At 49.0% G+C, this 22,070-nt stretch overlaps 3 protein-coding genes and 1 pseudogene across 3 annotated transcripts; 3 read left to right on the forward strand and 1 right to left on the reverse strand.

Annotated features, from left to right (window-relative positions):
• Positions 1–191: 191 nt before the first annotated feature.
• LOC117835904 (adenylyl-sulfate kinase 3) lies at positions 192–7,866 on the forward strand. Its single transcript, XM_034715228.2, has 7 exons — positions 192–755; positions 5,050–5,190; positions 6,091–6,240; positions 6,308–6,426; positions 6,499–6,583; positions 6,687–6,733; positions 7,387–7,866. The coding sequence occupies exons 1-7, from the start codon at positions 575–577 to the stop codon at positions 7,483–7,485; spliced, it is 822 nt and encodes a 273-aa protein (XP_034571119.1). The 5' UTR covers positions 192–574; the 3' UTR covers positions 7,486–7,866.
• On the reverse strand, positions 1,851–2,666 carry LOC140221481 (uncharacterized; annotated as a pseudogene).
• A 5,600-nt stretch (positions 7,867–13,466) lies between the features above and the next one.
• LOC117836583 (endo-1,4-beta-xylanase 5-like) lies at positions 13,467–17,971 on the forward strand. The gene is made up of 5 exons (XM_034716042.2): positions 13,467–13,707; positions 13,845–13,894; positions 15,919–16,141; positions 16,251–16,414; positions 16,528–17,971. The coding sequence occupies exons 1-5, from the start codon at positions 13,659–13,661 to the stop codon at positions 17,755–17,757; spliced, it is 1,716 nt and encodes a 571-aa protein (XP_034571933.1). The 5' UTR covers positions 13,467–13,658; the 3' UTR covers positions 17,758–17,971.
• A 1,024-nt stretch (positions 17,972–18,995) lies between these two features.
• Positions 18,996–21,739, forward strand: LOC117839478 (endo-1,4-beta-xylanase 4). The gene is made up of 7 exons (XM_034719816.2): positions 18,996–19,050; positions 19,499–19,515; positions 19,687–19,731; positions 19,852–20,005; positions 20,124–20,290; positions 20,378–20,473; positions 20,552–21,739. The coding sequence occupies exons 1-7, from the start codon at positions 18,996–18,998 to the stop codon at positions 21,668–21,670; spliced, it is 1,653 nt and encodes a 550-aa protein (XP_034575707.1). The 3' UTR covers positions 21,671–21,739.
• Positions 21,740–22,070: the final 331 nt, after the last annotated feature.

A 22,070-nucleotide genomic window follows, 5' to 3' on the forward strand; every position in this document is an offset into this window, starting at 1 on the left:
GCTGCGCATCTCGGCTGTAGCTTTCACGTGCCCCTCGATTCCATTCTTTTTATTTGGCTTCGGTGGCGAGTCACATGGCCACAAGCACAGCTCCCGACCTCCCGTGTGGCAAATGTCGCAGACTTGCAGTCGCAGGCGCCCATCCCCTACCTACCATCATCAGACAACGGCGTGGCGCTCGGGCCCTCTGTATTTGCTGCTCATCTCATCTCCATCCAGAAATCCAGATCATCCTCCTGCGCATCGCGGTCGCGGCTGGCCCCTACGGCCATCGCGAGCGACGACACCAACGTGCGGGGGCGGGGAGGTGGCAGACGGAGCCTCTCCAGTCTCCACAGACCACAGCCGCGCATGACAGCAACCCGCCTGCATTTCCGGCTCCAGTACATTTCGTTTCACCCAGGAAGGAGAACCTGATTCCACGCAGCGACCAGCCCGGCATCCCGGCCCAGCCACAGCCAGGGCCAACACCCTCTTCGACCCGACGCCAGCCAGCGCCGGTAGCGCAGGCACCGCGCCCACGCCCGCGCCCCCGCTCACCCCGGCGATGCGCCGCGCCCCGCGCTCGTGACCCATGGCCTCGCTCTCCGTTCCTCCCACGCTCCCGCGGGCCTCGCCAGCGGTGGTGGGCGCGGCGAGGTGGAGGAGGGCCGCGGTGCGGGTGCGCGGTCGCACTGCCGCCGCGGCATTGGGCGGTGGGTGCGGCGGCGGAGGAGGAATGGAGCAGCGCCACGGGGACGGCCCGCACAGCCCAGGTAACTCGCTAACTCGTCGCTTGTGTAGAGAGATAAGATGAATTTGGGAATTACACCACACGCCAGGAGGAGGTGACATTTCATATAGACTAGACCGGCTTGGTGTACAAGTATATAACTACAAGAGATATATGATACGTGTACATATCGTAGGCTATACATATCTCTAATACCTGCCCGCAGTCGCAGCGGGAGGTTCTTGAACACAAAGACTGGACCTGAAATCAGTGAACAACTGTACTGGTAAGCCTTTGGTCATGATGCCCGCAAACTGGTGCGACGATGGAACATGAAGCACGCGAAACTGTCCTAGTGCAACCTTCTCGCGGACGAAGTGGATGTCGATTTCGATATGCTTGGTGCGGCGGTGGTGAACAGGATTTGCTGTCATATAGACCGCACTTACATTATCACAATAGACAACCGTCGTCGTAGCAACTGAAATGTGAAGCTCCTGAAGAAGCTAGCGCAGCCAACAACATTAATGTCATGGTAGAGAAGGGCAAGGTTTCCTAGATGATTCTGCTAAGTCTTCACTCAAAATATCCTAATCGTACAGTATGGCTGAGTAACAATGTTATTGACAATGACGAGGAGACTTACTTAAGGGGTTACTAATTGCTAACTACATGGGAGGGGTGGTGGTTCCAAATAAACTTGAAGTGTGACGAGTCCATGACATACATCTTATGGTTGAAGGTAAAAGCTAATGAAAAGTTGTTTAGTTCTTATAGTTCACGATGGTAGGCTTGGCAGTAAGAAGATGAAGGATAATAGGTAGAAAAGCAAAGAAAGCACTTTGATTTATGTGTTATTTTAGGATGTGGATAATTCTCCACACGAGAAGGTTTAGTTTTTCATGATTTCCTATAAAAGAAGAATTTCTAATTTTTAGATATGATACTGGGAAGGAGGAACAACAACAACAACATAATCTTTCAGTACCAAGCAAGTTAGGGTAGGCTAGAGTTGAAACCCAACAAGAGCCACAAATTAGGGTTAGGGCACATGAATAGCTGTTTTCCAAGCACTCCTATCCAGGGCTAAATCTTTGGGTATATTCCATCCCTTCAAATATTCTTTTATTGCCTCTTCCTATGTCAATTTTGGTCTTCCTCTACTTCTCTTCACATTCTATCACGCCTTAGGGTTCTACTACGCACCGGTGCCTTCGGAGGCCTTCGTTGGACATGTCCAAACCATCTTAGCCGATATTGGATAAGCTTTTCTTCAATCGGTGCTACCCCTAACCTATCATGTATATCCTCATTCCGGACTCGATCCCTTCTCGTATGACCACAAATTCAACGCAACATACGCATTTCTGTAACACTTATCTGCTGGACATGTCGTCTTCTTGTAAGCCAACATTCTGCACCATACAACATTGCAGGTCTAATCGTCATCCTATAAAACTTACCTTTTAGCTTCAATGGTACCCTCTTGTCATATAAAATTCCTGATGTTTGGCACCACTTCATCCACCCCGCTTTGATTCTATGACTAAGATCCTCATCAATATCCCTATCTCGTTGTAGCATTAATCCCAAATATCGAAATATATCCTTCATGGACACTACTTGGCTTTCCAAACTGACATCTCCCTCCTCATGTGTAGTAGTGCTAAAAACACATCTCATATATTCAGTTTTAGTTCTGCTGAGTCTAAAACCTTTTGACTCTAGGGTCTCCCGCCACAACTCTAGTTTCCTATTTACTCCTGCTCGACTTTCATCAACTAGCACTACATCATCCGCAAAGAGCATACACGAAGGGAAATAGATAAGGGCTCAAAGCAGACCCTTGATGCAGTCCTATTTTAATCGGAAAGTCATCTGTGTTGCCATCACTTGTTCGGACTCTAGTTACAACATTGTTGTACATGTCCTTAATAAGTCCAATGTACTTCGTTGGGACTTTATGTTTATCCAAAGCCCACCACATAACATTCCTTGGTATTTTATCATATGCCTTCTCCAAGTCAATGCAAAGTATGTGTAGGTCCTTCTTCTTCTCCCTATACCGCTCCATAACTTGTCTTATTAAGAAAATAACTTTCATGGTTGACCTTCCAGGCATGAAACCAAATTGGTTCATAGAGACCCGTGTTATCCTTCCCAAATGATGGTCGATAACTCTCTCCCATAGCTTCATAATATGGCTCATCAACTTAATTCCTCGGTAATTAGTACAACTTTGAATATCTCCCTTATTCTTGTATATTGGTAGCAGTATACTTCTCCTCCACTCTTCCGGCATCTTGTTCGACCGAAAAATATGGTTGAACAGCTATATCCCCGAGGCATCTCCACACCTTAATTGGGATACCATCCGGGCCCATCGCCTTACCACTTTTCATCCTTTTCAACGCCTCTCTGACCTCAGATTCTTGGATCTTCCGCACAAAGTGCCTGTTGGTGTCATCAAAAGAGTCATCCAACTGCAAGGTTGTGTTCTCATTCTCACCATTGAACAATTTATCAAAATACTCTTGCCATCTTTGTTTGATCTCATCCTCCTTTACCAAGATGTTCTCTATTTCATCCTTAATGCACTTAACTTCGTTGAAGTCCCTCGTCTTTCTCTCACGAACCTTAGCCATCCTATAGATGTCCTTCTCTCCTTACTTCGTACTTAATCGTTGGTAAAGATCCTCATACGCCCTACCCTTTTCCACACTTACAGCTCGCTTTGCGATCTTCTTTGCCTCCTTGTACTTCTCTATGTTGTCCACACTCCTATCTTGGAACAAGCGCCTATAGCATTCTTTCTTCTCCTTAATAGTCCTTTGGACTTCCTCATTCCACCACCAAGTATCTTTATCTACGCCTCTACCCCCCTTGGTTACTCCAAGCACCTCCGAGGCCACCTTCCGAATGCAGTTTGCCATATTCTCCCACATGTTGTTTGCGTCCTCTCCTTCCTTCCAAGGGTCCTCTTTGATTACCCTTTCCTTGAAGACCTTTGACGTCTCCTCTTTCAATTTCCACCACTTTGTTCTTGCAATCTTGGCTTGTTTAACCCTGCGTGCGCGCATCTGAAAACGAAAGTCTGCCACCACAAGCTTATGTTGAGAAACAACACATTCCCCATGTATCATCTTGCAATCCAAGCATGCCCGTTTATCCTCTCTTCTTGTGAGGATAAAGTCAATCTGGCTATAGTGTTGGCCACTACTAAAAGTCACTAAATGGGACCATCTCTTCCTAAATAAAGTGTTCGCTATCATCAAGTCAAAAGCTACTGCAAAGTCCAAGACTTCCTCTCCCTCCTGATTCCTACTACCATACCCAAAACCTTCATGAACCGCCTTGAAGCCTGCACTTGTTGTACCTACATGTCCGTTAAGATCTCCTCCTATGAAAAGCTTCTCGCTAGAAGGTACAGTTCTAACCAGGCTATCTAAATCTTCCCAGAAAAGCCTTTTAGCACTCTCATCGTGGCCTACTTGGGGGGCATACGCACTAAGTACGTTCAGGACCATATCACCAACGACAAGCCTAACTATGATAATCCTATCCCCCTGCCTTCTCACGTCCACCACTCCATCCTTGAGACTCTAGTCAATCAAAACTCCCACTCCATTTGTATTTGCAGCTGTCCCTGTGTACCAAAGCTTGAAACTGGTATTGTCCACCTCCTTCGCCTTCTGGCCCTTCCATTTAGTCTCTTGAATGCATAAGATATTTACACGCCTCCTAGTCGCTACGTCAACTAACTCTCTTAACTTACCTGTAAGAGACCCTACATTCCAACTACCTACATGAATCCTAGTTGGTTCGACTAGCTTCCTTGCCCTTTGACCCGTCGAGAGAGATGTGAAGACCCTTACACATTTTTCACTACACCCGGGCGCTGATGTAGCGGGCCACTAAGGAAATGACGATCCGATCCTTGCTCACTTGACACTATGCCCAGATCGCGACATGGCGCGTCACCAAGGGGGAGACGACCTGGCCCTCGCCCATTTAACCCCATACCCGGGTTCCGATATGGCGCGTCGCGAAGAGGGTTACGCCCCAACGGATTTCTCTTTGGTTTCATCTCCATTAGAATGGCTAGGTTTAACGTTGGCTCGCCAAGCCTATCGCAACCCTCCTCCTTTACCAGGGTTTAGGACCTGCTATGTTGAGACAACATAGGCGGAGTTGATACTGGGAAGGAAACCATCATAAAAAAATATATGTCGTGGCTTTGTCTGTATAGGTTTATTTGCTTTGTTATTGTTGTACTAATGAATTTGATAACAAGAGGAACAGGGCCGCACTAACAATTTACGGATATCCATCATCAGTGAAGGAGAAGCCTGTAATGTCAAACATTGGGAAATCAACTAATATTTTATGGCATAATTGCCCGATTGGACAATCTGATAGACAGAAGTTGCTGGGACAAAAAGGCTGTGTTGTATGGATCACAGGACTCAGTGGTTCAGGTATATTTTCAGTAGATTGTTGCCTTGATCTACATGCTGCTGGCCATAGTTTCCTTTTCCACATTCTTGGTTAGGTTTCTATGAGGGAATTTCCTGTTCTTTTTATCAAAAATAGTTTCTGGATGCTATTGTTGCCATAAGTTTTGAAGTTAATTTGGTAGCCTTTGTGATAGAAAGCAAGAATTAGTCATTTGCTTTGGGCATTCAATCTCAACTAATATGCTCATGCAGGTTTAGAGCTGTTTCCCAGTTACTTTTACATACGTTATTTCCTTGCCATCTGAATCTGATTATGTTGAACTAAATTAGACTTCAGATTGAACATGCATATAACATAAATACTTCTTTCATAGGCTTCCTACATGAGTTAAATCCACATATTAGTTTGATATCTGCTCTACAGGCAACTGAGTGCTGGCATCTTGATTACCATTAGCTACTCAGCATGTAATGTTGCCCTGTTGTCGCATAAACTTTTCATTGGCTGGTACGCTGCTAAATTAATATCTCCACGATAAGTACCAAATCTGGTGTGGTGTATTGGCATCAGTACGGGAAAAAGTCTTGCACTCTCACTCTGATGATTCTTCTACTAGGTTCATTTTGAAATCTATTTTCTTTATCTTTTAGCACTTCCCTCTGCTACACAGTGATTGTTTGATAGTGGTAACACATCACCTGGTGATTGTCTTTGCAATGTTGTTCATACAGACTGTTTTTCCTTCCCTCTTGCATGCCATTCTAAGTTAGCCCCTGCCGCATCCTGAGCATTATTCCTACCATTACATTTATATTTCAGTTTATTTTGGCTAGCATGAGTCAAAGCTTATGTTTTCTCCATTCTCTTGTATCTACAAAAGTATACGACACAAAGGAAATTAGCATCTTTTTATGTTTCAGGGAAAAGTACTCTTGCATGTGCATTGAGTCGGGAGTTACATTGCAGAGGCCACCTCACGTATGTCCTTGATGGCGACAACCTCAGACATGGCCTAAATCGAGATTTAAGCTTCAAGGCAGAAGACCGTGCAGAAAATATACGAAGAGTTGGTAAGTTCTGAAGAAAAGAAGATGGTTCACTAGAAGTTCTTTCACTATAGCTAAATCTTTCGTGCAGGAGAAGTGGCAAAGCTTTTTGCGGATGCTGGTATCATTTGCATTGCTAGCTTGATATCTCCATACAGGAGAGACCGTGATGCATGCCGTGCTCTACTTCCGGATTCTAAATTTATTGAAGTATGCTTACTTATGATTCTCTTAAGTCTTGTTAGTGATAATCATCTATCTAACTACATGCAAGCTCTGTAGGTATTTATGGATTTGCCCCTAAAAATTTGTGAAGCTCGTGATCCTAAAGGTCTGTACAAGCTTGCACGCACAGGAAAGATTAAAGGTACAAGCGACTGTAGTACTAGTTAAATGTCAACCAATACAGCTTAGCTGCTATAATATGAGTTTGTGTAGTCTTACTTCAATCATTGCCTTTTGAAAAACAGGTTTCACTGGAATTGATGATCCATATGAACCACCAGTGAACGGTGAGGTGAGCCTAAAGAGCATGTCTTACTCTTACTTCCTATGTGCCCGCACCTTACAATTTCCATATAGTAACTGGATATGAAATATAAAGAGACCTCGCTATTGATGTAGTGGTTCTTGACGTCATTGATCATTATGCTGGGGCTGCATCTGTTTAGTACAAACAAGCACTTCCTCTATGCTCTTATGCCTTATCATTGAGATATTTGAGATATAGAACTACTAGCATTTCCTTTTATTCCTATTGTGATTCCCATGCTCCAATATTCAGAGAACTAGCAAAATGTTACAAGGTTAAAATTAAACGGCGCTTTGCATTTTTATATGATAATGTCCATAATGGACTACTTAAAGCGATGACATGAGAACTGATTGCTATTAGCTATGAGTTGAGTTGATGTAATGTCTGAATGACATGCATACAAGCATACAGCTGAATTCTGATTAGCAACTTTAGAGACGAGATCAATATTTTTCTTACATTTTTAGATATGTTTTCCTTGTTAAAGTTGAGTTAACACATTTCATTAATAAGCAATTTAGCTTGTTCATCATTCAGCAATCAACATTAACCCTTCACTTCTATTGCCCCCACATAAATGCAAATTCAGCCACTTGTTTTCAAAAAATGGTTGCTCTTTGCGTGATCTTATGCAGATAGTAATTCAGATGAAAGATGGGGAATGCCCTTCACCCAAAGCAATGGCCAAGCAAGTTATGTGCTATCTTGAAGAGAATGGATGTTTGCAAGCTTAGCACATACGTGAGAAGATTGATCTGATTCTTTTGTGTCCATTACTCGTGGACACAAGCATGATCCATTGATCCAGAATAAAAGGCATCGTCACAAAGCAAGCAACAGAGTACAGAGGTGCAGTTCATTCAGAGAAAGATACTGATTCATCTTATTGTTGAGGCTATTTGTTTTGTGTGTGTGTATTGTGCTTGTACAGCCGCAATGTACATCAGCAATTCAGCACGCACTGGTTTAACTCGCGTTGACCGCTGCGCGTGAAGGCTGATGGGTGTTTGCGAGTTGTGTTGGTAATGTATTTGATACCAATAAATACAAATAAATTATCCAATTTGTACATGACTCGTTTCCACTTGGAATAAAAGTCAAGGAAAGTTGTAACACCTTCCATAGAGTTCATACCTCATGCTGTCTCCTCCGCTGTTGCCGTTTCTCACTAAGGTAGCGTTTGGTTCAGCCGTTTTGCGGTGTAATCGGATCACGCTGTGATTTGAATACGATTATTTTGTGTTTGGTTTGCCCGGTCCGTAAATGGCTACCATGGTATCTGATATAGCCTTGTACGATTCTGATACCACCCAAGATCTGCCGTATCAACTTCCTCGCAGGCCCCGTCTCCTCGCGTCATGTTGATTCGTTTTTTTCCTAGCCAACTAATCACCTCTGCTACCGCCCATCTTCATCGCCCCAGATGCAAATCGCATTCCTTAGCTGCGCCGCAATTTGATCTTCCGTCGTCTCTTCCGTTGTCGCCGTGAAAGTGCCGCCGCCGCCGCAGAGGCCATCTGCCTCGCCATAGGCTTCTTCGGCCGCCCTTCGAGATGGGAAGGATACAAAGCCACGGTCTATGGAGCTGGTACTAAAGCGAAGCAAATTGAAGCAGCAAATTGAGGTGAATCCATCTGATCGGTACTGGCGAGATCCATGGCGGCCTCGTCGTCTCTGTCGTCCTGATCGAAGCTGCGGCACAAGCTGTTCACCCACGGTGCGCTGGTACTTCGGCCAGGGAACGTTGCCGACACGGGGGCACAGAGAGGGGCCAGAGGTGGCGCGGCGGGGCGGCCGCGGGGAGTTCCACTGTGACGCGCTTAAGCTACACCGCTCAACTTTGACGAGCCGCGAGGAAGACGACGCATCGGAGGGATGAGCTCTGTAATGAGTTTCCAATACCGTGGCTAAACCAAACAAATGACGGTTTTTGTTACACGGTAACAGTACCACTGCCTATCAATTACGTTAGCGTACCGCTGGTTTGGCTGAACCAAACACCACCTAAATGGGAACGGGCTTACAAACATTTCCACAGAAAAGCTGCATCTTTTTTGCTTATTTCTTTCACAGATAAAATATGATCACCACTTCTCGGTGTCTGTTATATTCATATCTTCATTGATCTTGTTGGTCTTTTTTTTCGCCCTCCCAGGGCACACATCTTCTGATCTTCACGCCCTGATACCACAATCCACTAATCCAGTATTGTAAATTGTAATCATGATCATCCAAGCATGCACAGCACTGACAGTGGGGGAGCCGCAAAGCAGCGGGAAATGAAATGAGCGCCTGACATCAGGTGCCCGTGCCAATACGGCCGACCAGCACCTGATCCCGGTCTCTGACCGATCAAGCATGGAAGCAACGACGCATCCCATTGGGCAGAGCCGCTGCAAATCTTTTTCCACAGGGCTTCGGCAGCATGATGACCTGAAAAGCTCCAAGTTGCATGTGCTGCTTTGGAATTTGGATGGATCGTCCCTCTGGTCAGTGGGCTCCCCACCCAGCACTCACTCGCTGCGCCGACTGGCGGCTGCTTGCCTGCTTCCTGTCGCCTTCGAGGCTGAGGTTCCAAGTCATGGCATCCATACTCCGAACTGAGCTTCCGGGTTCTGACCACTTTTCTCCTACTCGGATGAAGAAAAGAAAAATTGAGCTATGAAAATTTGGGACTTGGTGGTGAGGTTAGGGCAGAACTCACATCGCAGGCATACGGTAAGGCCATTGTCCATGTGCGTCCAAAGTTACCTAACCAACAGCACAAGGAAACAAAAGGGGAGGATTGCCTGAGCTCCGAAGTCCAGCCTTCTTCCTCCACCCTTTGAATTCTCCGTCAGACGGTAGCAAGGCATGTGCGTGCGCGTACGGCGTAGCTGCGTAGGCGACGGAGTACGTGCGCCTGCTTCTGTTGTCTACGGAGAATTAGCGGCGGTAAACAATGCGGGGAAGCTCAGCTCAGTTCGCCCCCAGGTCAACTCGTGCGAACCAAACTGTTCTTGGCCGTCGATCACTGCCGGCCTCACGTTTCGTTGCGTGATTTTGATCCGGTCAAAGTCGCAGCAGGACGAAACAAAAAACAAAACGAAGCGAAGGAATAAATCAAATCGATTGACCTAGCCTAACCTTTTCTTTTGTTTCCTCTTTTTTTCGCTCGATCCGCACTAACTGGCGCCTTAAAATCAAATCAGGCACGCACCTGAGCTGACCTTCGCGCATGCAGGCATCAGAATAATCCGGACGCTACTCGCGCCAAACGTTAGGTGAAAGCCGGAACAGATTATATTAGCAGCTGAACGAACAACACATGACGGAATTCCAGGCGAACTGGGACTGCATGCAACACAGTGCCCATTAACCTGACGTAATCAACGCTAACCCGCCCTGGGCGTGCGGTTTGCGCCAACAGGCGTGACGATTTGACGTTCTAATCCCGCTCCGGCGAGGTCAATTCCAAGAGATTTGGCAGGGGGTTTTGGGCAGTGGCTCCCGGCCGGCCGGCCTGACCGACCGATCGACCAGACCCCATGCTCGCTCGCTCGGGTCCGCCTAGCTCGACTTGGACTAGCTCCGCCAGCTCGCCGGCCGGTGCACGGCCGTGCAACGACCCATGTGCCTCTCCACGTTCCACTTGCGCTCGGCTCGATCTGCCGGGTTCCGTTGGAAGTCATGGGCCCCGTGGATTTTGATCCCAGGAAGATGGGTGCCGTGCGCCCGGCGCCGCATCGCTCCTGTCCAACGCCGGCCTGTACCCAACTTAACGGCCGGCATGGAATGGATTCGTCCAGATTAACTGCCATCCAGATTCCTAAGCCGAACCCGGCCGCGGCCGCGTCGTCATGCGGGCGTTACGTGCGCGATGCGCGCGGCCGAAGTCAGCGGCGGGCGCGCAAGCGCAACCGCACGGGATGCTGACGGGGCCGGGAACTCCTCGCCCGCACGGATCCGCCGGCGCGGCACGCGGCGGCAGCCAAGTTGCATGGGGAGAAGAGGAAGACACGGGCCCGCCGCCCAATCAGCGAAGTTAAAAGTGTGCAAGACATGCTAAGCTTCTCTTTAATTAGGTGTTAAGCTGCCCGCTGTGTTTCTGTTTCGTAGAGTGTCTGTGAACCGCGACGAGACACTACTCCTCTGTACGTGTATGGTGTGACGTGATGTGTCACTGTGTGTGACTGTGCACCGTACCTACATGCACACGCACAATACACTTTGTTTCGACTTTTGAGAGAGAACTCGTGGATTAATAGTACATGCGCGTCGTCGTTTTCTCTTCTCTTTTTTTTTTCTTTGGAATCTGATTATATGTGTTTCTGTCGCATTGACCATTACTTTTTCTTTGGAATCTGATTACTTGGGATTAATTTTTTCTTTTAAAAAAATGAGATGCGTATTATATATATCGATGAAGAAAAATGTTTTATGCTAAAGGAAATACATCAGCCAATTAGTTCTCCAGGCAGATCGCTAGTAATCGAGCTGAAGGCGATGGGCGTCGCTGTCGCATTGGCAAATCCAGGCATCCACGCGCGCATCATGGCGCGAGGCCCAGGATGATCGTTGGCGATACCGTCCGGCGCGCGGCGCGCACACCTGATGTCCTGATCACCTGCTCCGGTGTGGACGCGCTCCAGGGATTTCGGCCACCACCGGGAGAGATGGGCCAGCAACATGCCCCATGCACGCACGCCTAGCACACATATACTCTATCTGAACTCCAGCCATCAATATGCACACCGGTAGAGTACTCCTACTCGATCAGTAGCGCAGCTTCTCAAGACGCCGCCCGCCGTGATCTGATCTGCACATCAGATCGAAAAAGATGACGCGTGCATTCGGTTGATTCGGCAAGAGCTCCTCCAGACCGAAACGACCTGATGAGATGGGAGTTTTTCTGATTGGAGCTGAGCCAAGGTCAGAAGCAAGATGAATGAATCATAAATGTGGTGCTGTCACCCATCTTGCTCGATCGATCGGTGCCTTCTCCCCCCACGCCACTCCTGGTTGGTATCAAAGGAATTTGACACCGATTTAAAGTTACAATGGGAACAATATTCACAATTGGAAAAACTGATCCCCTTTACAATGGGGGTAGGGCTCACCTTTTATAGTGATTTATGATCTACTTTACATTCCAAAAATATCCTTACTCAACCACTACATTTGTAGGATGTGCCGTATATAAAGATCATTGAAGAAAACATGTACAAACTGAACTCTTCCACGTGGTCACGCTTCTCACGCCTTCTACCCTCTAACCTCGGGACTTTATCTTCATTTTGAGCTGAGCGCTTAGCCTCGAGTCTTCACCTGCGTCCCGAACCGAGCGCCCAGCCTCGAGGCTTCTGATTCGTAGAGTCTTGTCGAAAGACCTTAATCTCAAGTAGCCTCCCTTCTGAGTGTCATCCCTGAGTAAGGAATATAAGTATGAGAGCTCGACGTTCGGGTAAGATTCCGAATACTCGAGGGCTAAACCACTTGATTAGTTTTTGCCGTTGTCAATTATTACCCTCGAGTCCTTCCAGGAGCAGAGGCGCTACGAGGTTAATAGGTTTACCATTCGAGATGCCTTCTCAGAGCATGTGAAGTTAAAAAGGGGTTCTGCTTTCCTTGTTGCCGACGTGCAACTTGCGAGGTTAAACTTGGGACTTGCTACTGTCATTCGAGGTAGCTAAGTTTATTCTTAGCTTGGAACCTGCGAGACTTGGAAGGCTCCGTGCTTTTTAGCGTGTGGGGTACAACTCGCGAGGTTAAAAGTTTCCGCGACTAGGACCGACGTTCGAGGGTAAGCCTTTTTTCCGATTCCCAGGCACTCCTCGACGCCACGGGCCACGCCCGGCTCGGAGCCAAGGCCATGCCCTGTGCCCCCGTGGCGTGGCGTACGGGGCCGTGCGCGGATGCGTGCGAATGTCTCCGCGGATGCTCGGTTCAGATCACCACCCGGCGTCAGCAAACCGTTAGGCGCCCGACCTCCCCAGGTGTTCCACAGTGTTTGCTAACCGCCGGCCGTGACGGTGATGGGTGGACGTGGACTTGGGCACTGTGAGAGCGGTCACAAGACAAGAAAATTCGTTTATTTTTGGAAATGAATGGATTGTTTCGTGTTTAATTCACAAGGGAAAACACACACAAATAGGTACACCGAAACTAACTGGGAGCTAGTCTGCACGAGTAGAGATGTAAGTTTTGCTTCGTCCTAGATACTGAGTAGACTAAAAACCTCGTTTAATCGAACTAATTCGGACTTGAAAGCAAAGGAAATGAGAAATGGACTAACGAAGCGGCCTAGAATCGAACTACCAAGTGGATATGCTTGGATAACTGCATGATCTTGAAAAGCACATACTACTATTCTAACATACCGAACCTATGTTCGACGGAATTAAACAATGACGTCAGGGATCAGCGGCCGGGGGAGGTCCGTTGCCAGTGGAGACGAGTGACGGAACGGGGTCAAAAAGGCTGCGCTAGAGCGCAGACCGGCCGGTAGCCGTAGCGACTGGTTTGAAGCACCAGCACCAGCGTCCAGCACCCCATGCGCGCGGCAAGAAAAGAAAGAAAAAATCACACGGCCCAAGACCATTTCCCCCGATCCGTTTGAACATAACTAACCGGCAGCGGGGCGCGGGAACCCCACCTCCGCTAGCTAGCCCGCAAGCTACCGCCCGGCAGCCAGCAGCAGAGGAGGAGGTAGCCTCTCTCTATAAATAGATGAGCCCCAGCAGAGGCTGCGGCATGCACGGTGCAATCAGCTCAGCTCACCTCAGCTAAGGCGCTAAGCCTAGCCCTGCTCCCTCTCTCCAGCATCTCTCTCTTTCGCGAGCGTAAGTGCTTCCTGATCTAGAGAGAGAGAGAGAGAGAGAGACAGAGAGAGAGAGACAGGAAGAGAGGGAGTTTCAGGCTTTCAGCAATGGGGAGGGCCTTGTTCTTGTCGCTGCTGTGGGTCGCCATGTTGAGTGGTAAAAAGCTCGAGCTCTAGCCATTGGCTAGCTTAGCCTCTTCTTCTTCCGGTTCATTCCAGTCTGATGAGAAATTCCTGCTGATTATGAGTCAAAAACTAATCACGCCGACGTTCTTCCTCCTCTCTCCCTCGCAGCTTCTCGCGTGGTGCAAGCTCTTCCCTACGACTACTCGTCGACCTCTGAGGTAAGCATGCCTAATCTCTCCCTCTCCTCTCTCTCTTCTCTCTCTCTCTCTCTCATCCATGCCTGTGACGTGCCCGGCTGCCGAACTTTGTTACCAAACTGCGGCATGAATCCACCAGAGGCATCAGCTTCATCACATCGCATTGCGCATGTCACGCACCCCATCCCTGCCGCCATGACCTTGCTTTAAAAAAAAAGTTCAAGCAAAAAAAAAAAACTTGCACCGCACCAGCAGTAGACTACTACTGCATCTGCGTGCGCCGCCAGCGGGGTTAACACCGGCCGTTGTTAGTTGCCTGTTGCCCGCGTGCGCGCGCGTGACATGTAACTGACAAGTGACATGCGTGTGGGCTGCTGGTGGCGTGGGCCATGGGCGTGCACAAGAATATTTGTCTAGCTTTTTTTTAGCTTGCCTCTTCTTCTCCTGTGGCTCGTTTCTGCCGGCCGGAGTCCACTGAGACGAGGCCACTTACTAGTGACTGGATTTTGACATGTCGCGTAGGCATTCAGGTCACAAAATCTTTATTAGTGATAAAATCATGTGAACTCAAGACACGAAGTTTACGCTTCATTTCCAGCAGAGCCTTTTGGCCTTCATTGTTTAGTAGCAATATTTCAGGCACAATGGTCACCTACCCCTTTCGATTGGGCACCATGCACACATAGACCATGGTTCGGCCTGGTGCAAACGGACCAAACAAGTAGGATCGGAGCAACAAGAATTCACAGCCCCCCTGCCAAATTTTCCTCCCAGATAGAACAGGACCAAATGTTTTCCAGCAATAACAAAAAAAGTTGGCCAGCCGCCTAACAACATGCCATACCGGCGATGGTTTCGAGTTTTGACCCATTCTGATGAACCTAACAGCTAGTAAACACAATACAGCCTGATCATTGATCTGGTTGCCATGAGCCTAACCACACAAGTGATCGATCACCAAGCCTCAGAGATTAGTTGAAAAGGCAGCCGGTGTATCATCGTGCATCGTGCAACGCACCGACCCACTTAACCCCTGATCATATCATCAGTGTCCTGCGATATGTGGATGACTGTTGTGAACACGACCTTTATTCGTATCGGTGTGTGCCTCATGATCGACACGGTCAAAATCACTAAATTCGGAGCCCTTTCCAGTTCGCATTTCCGGTTGCACGCCCAAGCAGGGGAGGGCGTGTGTAACCCAGTGTCTGCCACACACGGCATCATGCTAATGCAAGCAACCCACTGATCCCTCTTGTTGGACACATCAGCGATCCACACCAGCAGCTCAGCCTTGTGCATGCTGGGTGATTTGGTTGGTTGGTGAAGATATTTCAACTGGCCGGCTCGCTCTCAGCTGAAAAGGAGGTCTAGAGAGTCCACTCGTGTGTGAACCTGTCCAGGGCCAGGATAGGGAAAGTCAAGGGCTTCCAAACAAGGGCCTAAAAGCGACCTGCTTTCAGTTGTTCTGCACACAACAAATCTGGTTTTTCTTTTTCAGAGTCAGACATGCCGATTGTTTCTTCTGCCAAGTAGAAGGTGGTTTCGTTCGTTAGTCTCGTGTTAGGCCAGGCTGTTAGATACGCCATCACTTGGACTTTTCACATCTGCACAGGCAGGTCAAACGTTGTATATATGCATGGTTCTAGCTAGTGCTAGTTGACTGGTAGTCAAATACTCCAAAAGAATGTACTGTAGAAATGAACCAATTTGTATGGGGCTGGGAACGAGAGACAGTGTACCGAACAAAATCTGGCATGTGCGTGTATTAGTCTCCTAGGAGTACTACTCTAGTCCACAGTTAGTTACCGTACACAAACTTTTCAAATGGCTTTCTTTTACTAGGATCTTGACAGGCCCGGTAGTTTTGACGGTTACTTTACACTGTAAACCTCCTTTAGTTCAGTAGTAGTTTTCACTTTTCACTGCACCCATCTTACTGTCCAGTGTAACTTTAGTGCCATGCAAAATGTAACGTTACTGTTCTAGCGATGGTAAAACTTGTGCTGAGCTGAACGTTCGTGCTGCACAACGTGTGGGCGCAGTGCTTGCCGGAGCCGCTGGAGCCTCACTACGGCGGCGGCATCATCCGGAACTCCGACTTCAGCGCCGGCCTCCAGGGGTGGACGTCGTTCGGGTACGGCGTCGTCGAGGAAGGCGCGTCGGCGAGCGGCAACAGGTACGCGGTGGCGCGGAACCGGACGCGGCCGTACCAGAGCGTCAGCCAGAAGGTGTACCTGCAGAACGACACGCACTACACACTGTCCGGTCAGTGATCATCTCCGCGGAGGAAAAAAAAATCACATTTTCTTGAATTTTATTTATGGTCAGAACGGTGAATTCGCAATACTAAATTTTTGTTTTTGGTGGCGTGCAGCTTGGTTGCAGGTCAGTAATGGCAGCGCCGATATCAGAGCAGTCGTGAAGACCAACGGCGACTTCATCCACGCCGGCGGCGTCGAGGCGCGGTCCGGATGCTGGTCCATTCTCAAAGGCGGCCTCACTGCCGCCGCCGCCGGGCCGGCCGAACTCTACTTCGAGGTACAGACGCACAAACTTTGCCTGCATCGCATGATCGGAACGGCCTGTGATCGTTGCAAGAAGCTGCGTCTGTGCATGCTCTGTTCTTACGAGAAAACTCGGTCTGGATGCAGAGCAACGCGACGGTGGAGGTGTGGGTGGACAACGTCTCGCTGCAGCCCTTCTCCCAGGAAGAGTGGGCGGCGCACCACCACACCGCCATCAAGTCGGCGCGCAAGAAGACGGTGCGGCTCCGCGCCCGCGACTCCGCCGGCAAGCCCGTTCCCGGCGCGCAGGTACGCATCGAGCACGTCCGGAGCGGCTTCCCTCTGGGCTCAGCCATGAGCGCCGAGATCCTGCAGAGCCCGGCGTACCAGCAGTGGTTCACGTCGCGGTTCACGGTGACCACCTTCGAGAACGAGATGAAGTGGTACAGCACGGAGCGCGTCCAGGGCCGCGAGGACTACTCCGTCCCCGACGCGATGCTCCGGTTCGCCAAGAACCACGGCATCGCCGTGCGCGGGCACAACATCTTCTGGGACCAGCCGAGCCAGCAGCCCGGGTGGGTGCAGTCCCTCTCGTACCCGCAGCTCCGGCAGGCGACGGCGAAGCGCATCAAGTCGGTGATGTCCCGGTACGCCGGTCAGGTGATCGCGTGGGACGTGGTGAACGAGAACCTCCACTTCAGCTTCTTCGAGGGCAAGTTCGGGTTGGACGCGTCGGCGGCCTTCTACCGCAAGGCGCACCAGATGGACGGGAACGCGCTCATGTCCATGAACGAGTTCAACACGCTGGAGCAGCCGGGCGACCCGAACGCGGTGCCCGGCAAGTACCTCGGCAAGCTGTTCCAGATCAAGAAGTTCCCCGGGAACACCAACGACGGCAGGATGGCCATCGGGCTCGAGGGCCACTTCAGCACCCCCAACATCCCCTACATCCGGGCCGCGCTCGACACCATGTCCAAGGCCGGCGTCCCCATCTGGCTCACCGAGATCGACGTCGCGCCGGGACCCAACCAGGCGGCCAACCTCGAGAAGATACTCAGGGAGGTGTACTCCCACCCGGCGGTGCACGGGATCATCCTCTGGACGGCGTGGCACCAGCAGGGGTGCTACGTGATGTGCCTCACCGACAACAACTTCAGGAACCTCCCCACGGGGGACGTCGTCGACAAGCTGATCAGGGAGTGGCAGACGCGCTCGCACGCCGGCGTCGCGGACGCCGACGGGTACTACGAGGCGGAGCTGTTCCACGGCGACTACGAGGTCACCGTCAGCCACCCGGCGGCGAACTCCACCGTGGTGCAGAGCCTCAGCGTCGACAGGAAGACCGACCCCAACCACGTATACCCCATACACGTCTAGAGTATCACTAGCTCCGATCCTATAGGAGGATTTATGATTGTTACGCATACACATGTGCATGATTGTGGGTCTAGGGTTCTAGAGCATTGTGGCTTGTGATGTCATGAGTCAGTCAGTCATACATACGCGCCCGAGAGATAGAATTCCTGGTGAGGCGATCGATGTGATGTTCATATATTAAACAGAAAAGGAATTCGATTTGTTTTTCAGTATACACACACATTTCCATCTCTTTTTCTGTCCATAGCATCAATCGTACAAAATTACCTGAATGCGATGTAGTGGTGGTGCTAGCCTAGTCTACTTCGTTTTTTAATATAAAGCTAGCGAAATGGAGATCCTTCGTGTCAAAAGTCAAAGGAAGGAACTAAGGAAGCATGTGTAGCTAGTTCGAAGTTTAGGGTCTGTTTGTTTGAGCTGCAGCTTCTGAAAAACTTCTGCTAGTTTTTTCTTCTGAAAAGTCTAAGACTAGCTTTTAGAAGATGTGTTTAGTTTTCTGAGCTAAAAAACTACGAAAAGTTTATAAAACTAAGCTTGTAGCTTTCCATATAAACTTAGTTTTTTTGGACTTCTAGCTTTTCAGAAACTACACGAGAAGATCACTGTTTGTTTGAGCTTCTGGCTTTTCACGTTGAAAAGTTGCCAGGAAGCTCAAACAAACAGGGCCTTAGATTGTCCGTGTCGCGATATGCAGAGGTTGGAACTGTTTTTCCATTATTTAAAAGAGGTAATTCAAAGTTTCATAGTTAAATTCAGAAACTTCATCTAGCACGCTCAATCTACCTAAGACAGGCATGTCGATCTGGATTCCATCACTACTAGTAGTTGATATGAACCAAAAGCTTCCAAGACAAAATTGCACACTAAAATGGCCATGCAATACTGGCAATTTGTGATCAGTGATGCCTCCAAGGCTCCAGCAATGTATGTTTTCCAGATGGGTAGTACATGTACATGCAAAGTTCTCCATTTTGAGGTTAACCAATGTAACCGTGGGGATTGACAAGCGTTGCTAACAGTAATGTTACCAGCCTCTAAATACTACTTGTACTATGGATTAATCCCCTCCTTACATGTGAAACGGCCTTCCTGCTATTTTTATATTAACTTCTTTTTTAATTTAACTTCGATACGCCAAATATAGCTCTTTGTTTGCCCATGTTCTCTCTTCTCATAGCTCTATAAACAGAGATCTTCCAAGTCACCATGCAGTATTTGTGACTGGTGGTAAAACAAATATGAAGATTTCAACAGGAAAGTTGATCTTGATCTTGTTAATCGTGCTGTTTGAAGGTTAGTTCTTCTAATTTGTTTCAATTACAGACATTTTCTTTTCAAACGAACGAACACTATGGAAATATTACTACTCTGTGCATTAATATGTGAAAAAAAAACATATGGATTACCATTTTCTTGATTTCTTCAATGATACATAATGGGAAAAAAATCTCTAATTAACCTAATTAGTAACTGTGGACATAAAAGCAATTGATGTTACAGGATCATATCTTAGATAAACAGTGAACATTAAAATTTTAGTATATATTATGCTGTTATAGATATGATTGGTACCTCTGAATTTTCCAATGCTTTTTTTTCTAAAAATCTCAAGATATATAAGTGGGAGGCTAAATAGCCACAGAATTATTTTGCATGTCTGGTTTGGACTTTGGATCGATGGGTGTTTCTGTATGTGCACGATCAAGATTCTGATGCATAGCCACCTCTCCTCTCGACGCAGGATTCTTGGTCACGTCAGTAAAGGCCGGTGGCTATTCCTCACAGCAAACATCAGGAAAGGACGGCGGTTATGCCTCAGAGCAAACATCAGAGAAGGCCGGTGGTTATTCCTCAGAGAAATCATCAGGAAAGTCCGGTGGTTATGCGTCAGAGCAAACATCAGAGAAGGCCGATGGTTATTCCTCAAAGAAATCATCAGTAAAAGTCCCCTACGACTACTCAGCAAACATTGAGGCAAGTAGCACATTCCTCCTAGCAATATCTTCCTCTTTGTGCAGCCGTTTCTTCAGCACCTATGTCCGGGGTTCGCGACTGATGGCCGATCCTGCTCTGTAACGCCGCCTGGGCTTGCAGTGCATCAAGGAGCCGGAGAAACCTCTGTATGGCGGCGGCATCATCAGCGACGCCTCGTACCCGTCGTCGGCCGGTGGCAAGAAGCTCCCCTGCCCAACCAAGGGCTCCGTCCTCAAGGTCGACCTCAAGAAGGACCACCACTACGCACTCTCCGGTAATCAACACTGAATGATCATTTCCTCCCCTGAACAATGTGTGATTACTTCAACCATAAGGTGTTGAAGCTGAAGCAAATGTGGCTAAATGAACAATGGTTGTGCTTGTGTTCCCAGCTTGGCTGAAGCTTTCCAAGGGCACCGGCGACATCACTGCTGTGATCGTGACGCCTGACGGCAAGTTCGTCACCGCCGGCGCAATCGCGGCCCAGTCCGGCTGCTGGACCTTGCTCAAGGGTGGCGCCACCTCCTACTCCGAAGGCAAGGGCGATCTCTTCTTCGAGGTAATGGACTAGGCAAGCAATGATGCAAAAGGAATCAGCTGAGAAAGATGTGGACGGATGAAGAACTAACGGAAGTCCAAACTGCAGAGCAACTCAACAGCGGAGATCATGGCGGAGAGCATCGCGCTGCAGGGTTTCAGCTTCGACGAATGGAATGCTCACCGCGAGGAAGTTATTGCCAAGGTAATGTGGCTTTCCACTCAGTGCCAAAGGGAAAACCATTGGTCTCAATGATATGAACCGTTGAAATTTGCAATGCAGGACCGCAAGAATAAGGTGAAGATCATGGTGGAGTCCGAGGGCAAGCCGTTGCCGGACGCGGAGCTGTCGCTGGAGTGGGTGGCCAAGGGCTTCCCCCTGGGCAACGCCATGACCAAGGAGATCCTGGACATCCCCGAGTACGAGGAGTGGTTCACGCGGCGGTTCAAGTGGGCGACCATGGAGAACGAGATGAAGTGGTACAGCACGGAGTACCACGAGGGGCACGAGGAGTACGAGGTGGCGGACAGGATGCTGGCTCTGGCGGAGAAGCACAACATCTCGGTGCGCGGCCACAACGTGTTCTGGGACGACCAGAGCCACCAGATGGACTGGGTGAGCAAGCTCGGCGAGGGCAAGCTCAAGGCCGCCGTGGCGAAGCGGCTCAAGAGCGTCGTCTCCCGCTACGCCGGCAAGGTCATCCACTGGGACGTGGTGAACGAGAACCTCCACTTCAGGTTCTTCGAGGACAAGCTCGGCAAGGACGCGTCCGGGGAGATCTTCAACGAGGTGGCCAAGCTCGACGGCAAGCCCATCCTCTTCATGAACGAGTACAACACCATCGAGCAGCCCGGCGACATGGCGCCGCTGCCGACCAAGTACCTCGCCAAGCTCAGGCAGATCCAGGCGTACCCCGGCAACAAGGGCCTCAAGTACGGCATCGGCCTGGAGAGCCACTTCGACAAGCCCAACATCCCCTACATGAGGGGCTCCCTGGACACGCTGGCGGCGGCGGACGTGCCCGTCTGGCTCACCGAGGTCGACGTCACCAAGGGGCCCAAGCAGGTGGAGTACCTGGAGGAGGTGATGAGGGAGGGGTTCGGGCACCCGGGCGTCAGGGGCATCGTCATGTGGGGCGCATGGCACGCCAAAGGCTGCTACGTGATGTGCCTCACGGACAACAAGTTCAAGAACCTCCCCGTCGGCGACGTCGTCGACAAGCTCTTGGATGAGTGGAGGAAGGTGCCCGAGAAGCCCAGGACGGACGACAAGGGCGTGTTCGAGGCCGAGCTCTTCCACGGCGAGTACAAAGTAACCGTCAAGCACAAGTCGCTCCCGGAGCCCATCGTGCAGACGGTGGACCTCGACTCCTCCAAGTCGACGGCCAAGATAACATGTTGAACTTAGTGCGTTGTAAAGGGAGTACTCGCTCCGTTTGAAATTATAACGCGCATCTGACAAGTCTTTGAGACTTTGACCAACAATCACATTATTGATATAAATTTTTTCTAACACAATTTGATGTCATCAGGTTCATACTGAAAAATATTTCTAAAAAAATATACTTTTGTATCGCATAAATGAAATAGCTAGTAATAAGAGTAACATAAAGGCTCATCCTAACAAACGAAATACACCTTGCAATATCAAACAGAGGGAGTATGCTAGAATCAACCAGGTTATAGTGACGCCACACTCATCGTTAAGGAAGTCAGTGAGCTGAAAGCTCATTTGTAAACTTTATTTCCCTACAACAAGCCATTGATTAATAATTATTTTTCTTGTGCATTTCAATTTGCAT

The sequence above is a fragment of the Setaria viridis genome, chromosome 9 (genome assembly GCF_005286985.2).
Source record: "Setaria viridis chromosome 9, Setaria_viridis_v4.0, whole genome shotgun sequence".
Taxonomy (NCBI): domain Eukaryota; kingdom Viridiplantae; phylum Streptophyta; class Magnoliopsida; order Poales; family Poaceae; genus Setaria; species Setaria viridis.

Coding starts and splice junctions, on each gene's coding strand:
- LOC117835904 (XM_034715228.2), top strand. CDS start 575: ATGGCCTCGCTCTCCGTTCCTCCCACGCTCCCGCGGGCCTCGCCAGCG. Junction 756..5,049: donor GGACGGCCCGCACAGCCCAG/GTAACTCGCTAA, acceptor ATCCATCATCAG/TGAAGGAGAAGCCTGTAATG. Junction 6,584..6,686: donor ACGCACAGGAAAGATTAAAG/GTACAAGCGACT, acceptor TTTGAAAAACAG/GTTTCACTGGAATTGATGAT.
- LOC117836583 (XM_034716042.2), top strand. CDS start 13,659: ATGGGGAGGGCCTTGTTCTTGTCGCTGCTGTGGGTCGCCATGTTGAGT. Junction 13,708..13,844: donor GTGGGTCGCCATGTTGAGTG/GTAAAAAGCTCG, acceptor TCTCCCTCGCAG/CTTCTCGCGTGGTGCAAGCT. Junction 16,142..16,250: donor CACGCACTACACACTGTCCG/GTCAGTGATCAT, acceptor GGTGGCGTGCAG/CTTGGTTGCAGGTCAGTAAT.
- LOC117839478 (XM_034719816.2), top strand. CDS start 18,996: ATGAAGATTTCAACAGGAAAGTTGATCTTGATCTTGTTAATCGTGCTG. Junction 20,006..20,123: donor CCACCACTACGCACTCTCCG/GTAATCAACACT, acceptor TTGTGTTCCCAG/CTTGGCTGAAGCTTTCCAAG. Junction 20,474..20,551: donor GCGAGGAAGTTATTGCCAAG/GTAATGTGGCTT, acceptor TTTGCAATGCAG/GACCGCAAGAATAAGGTGAA.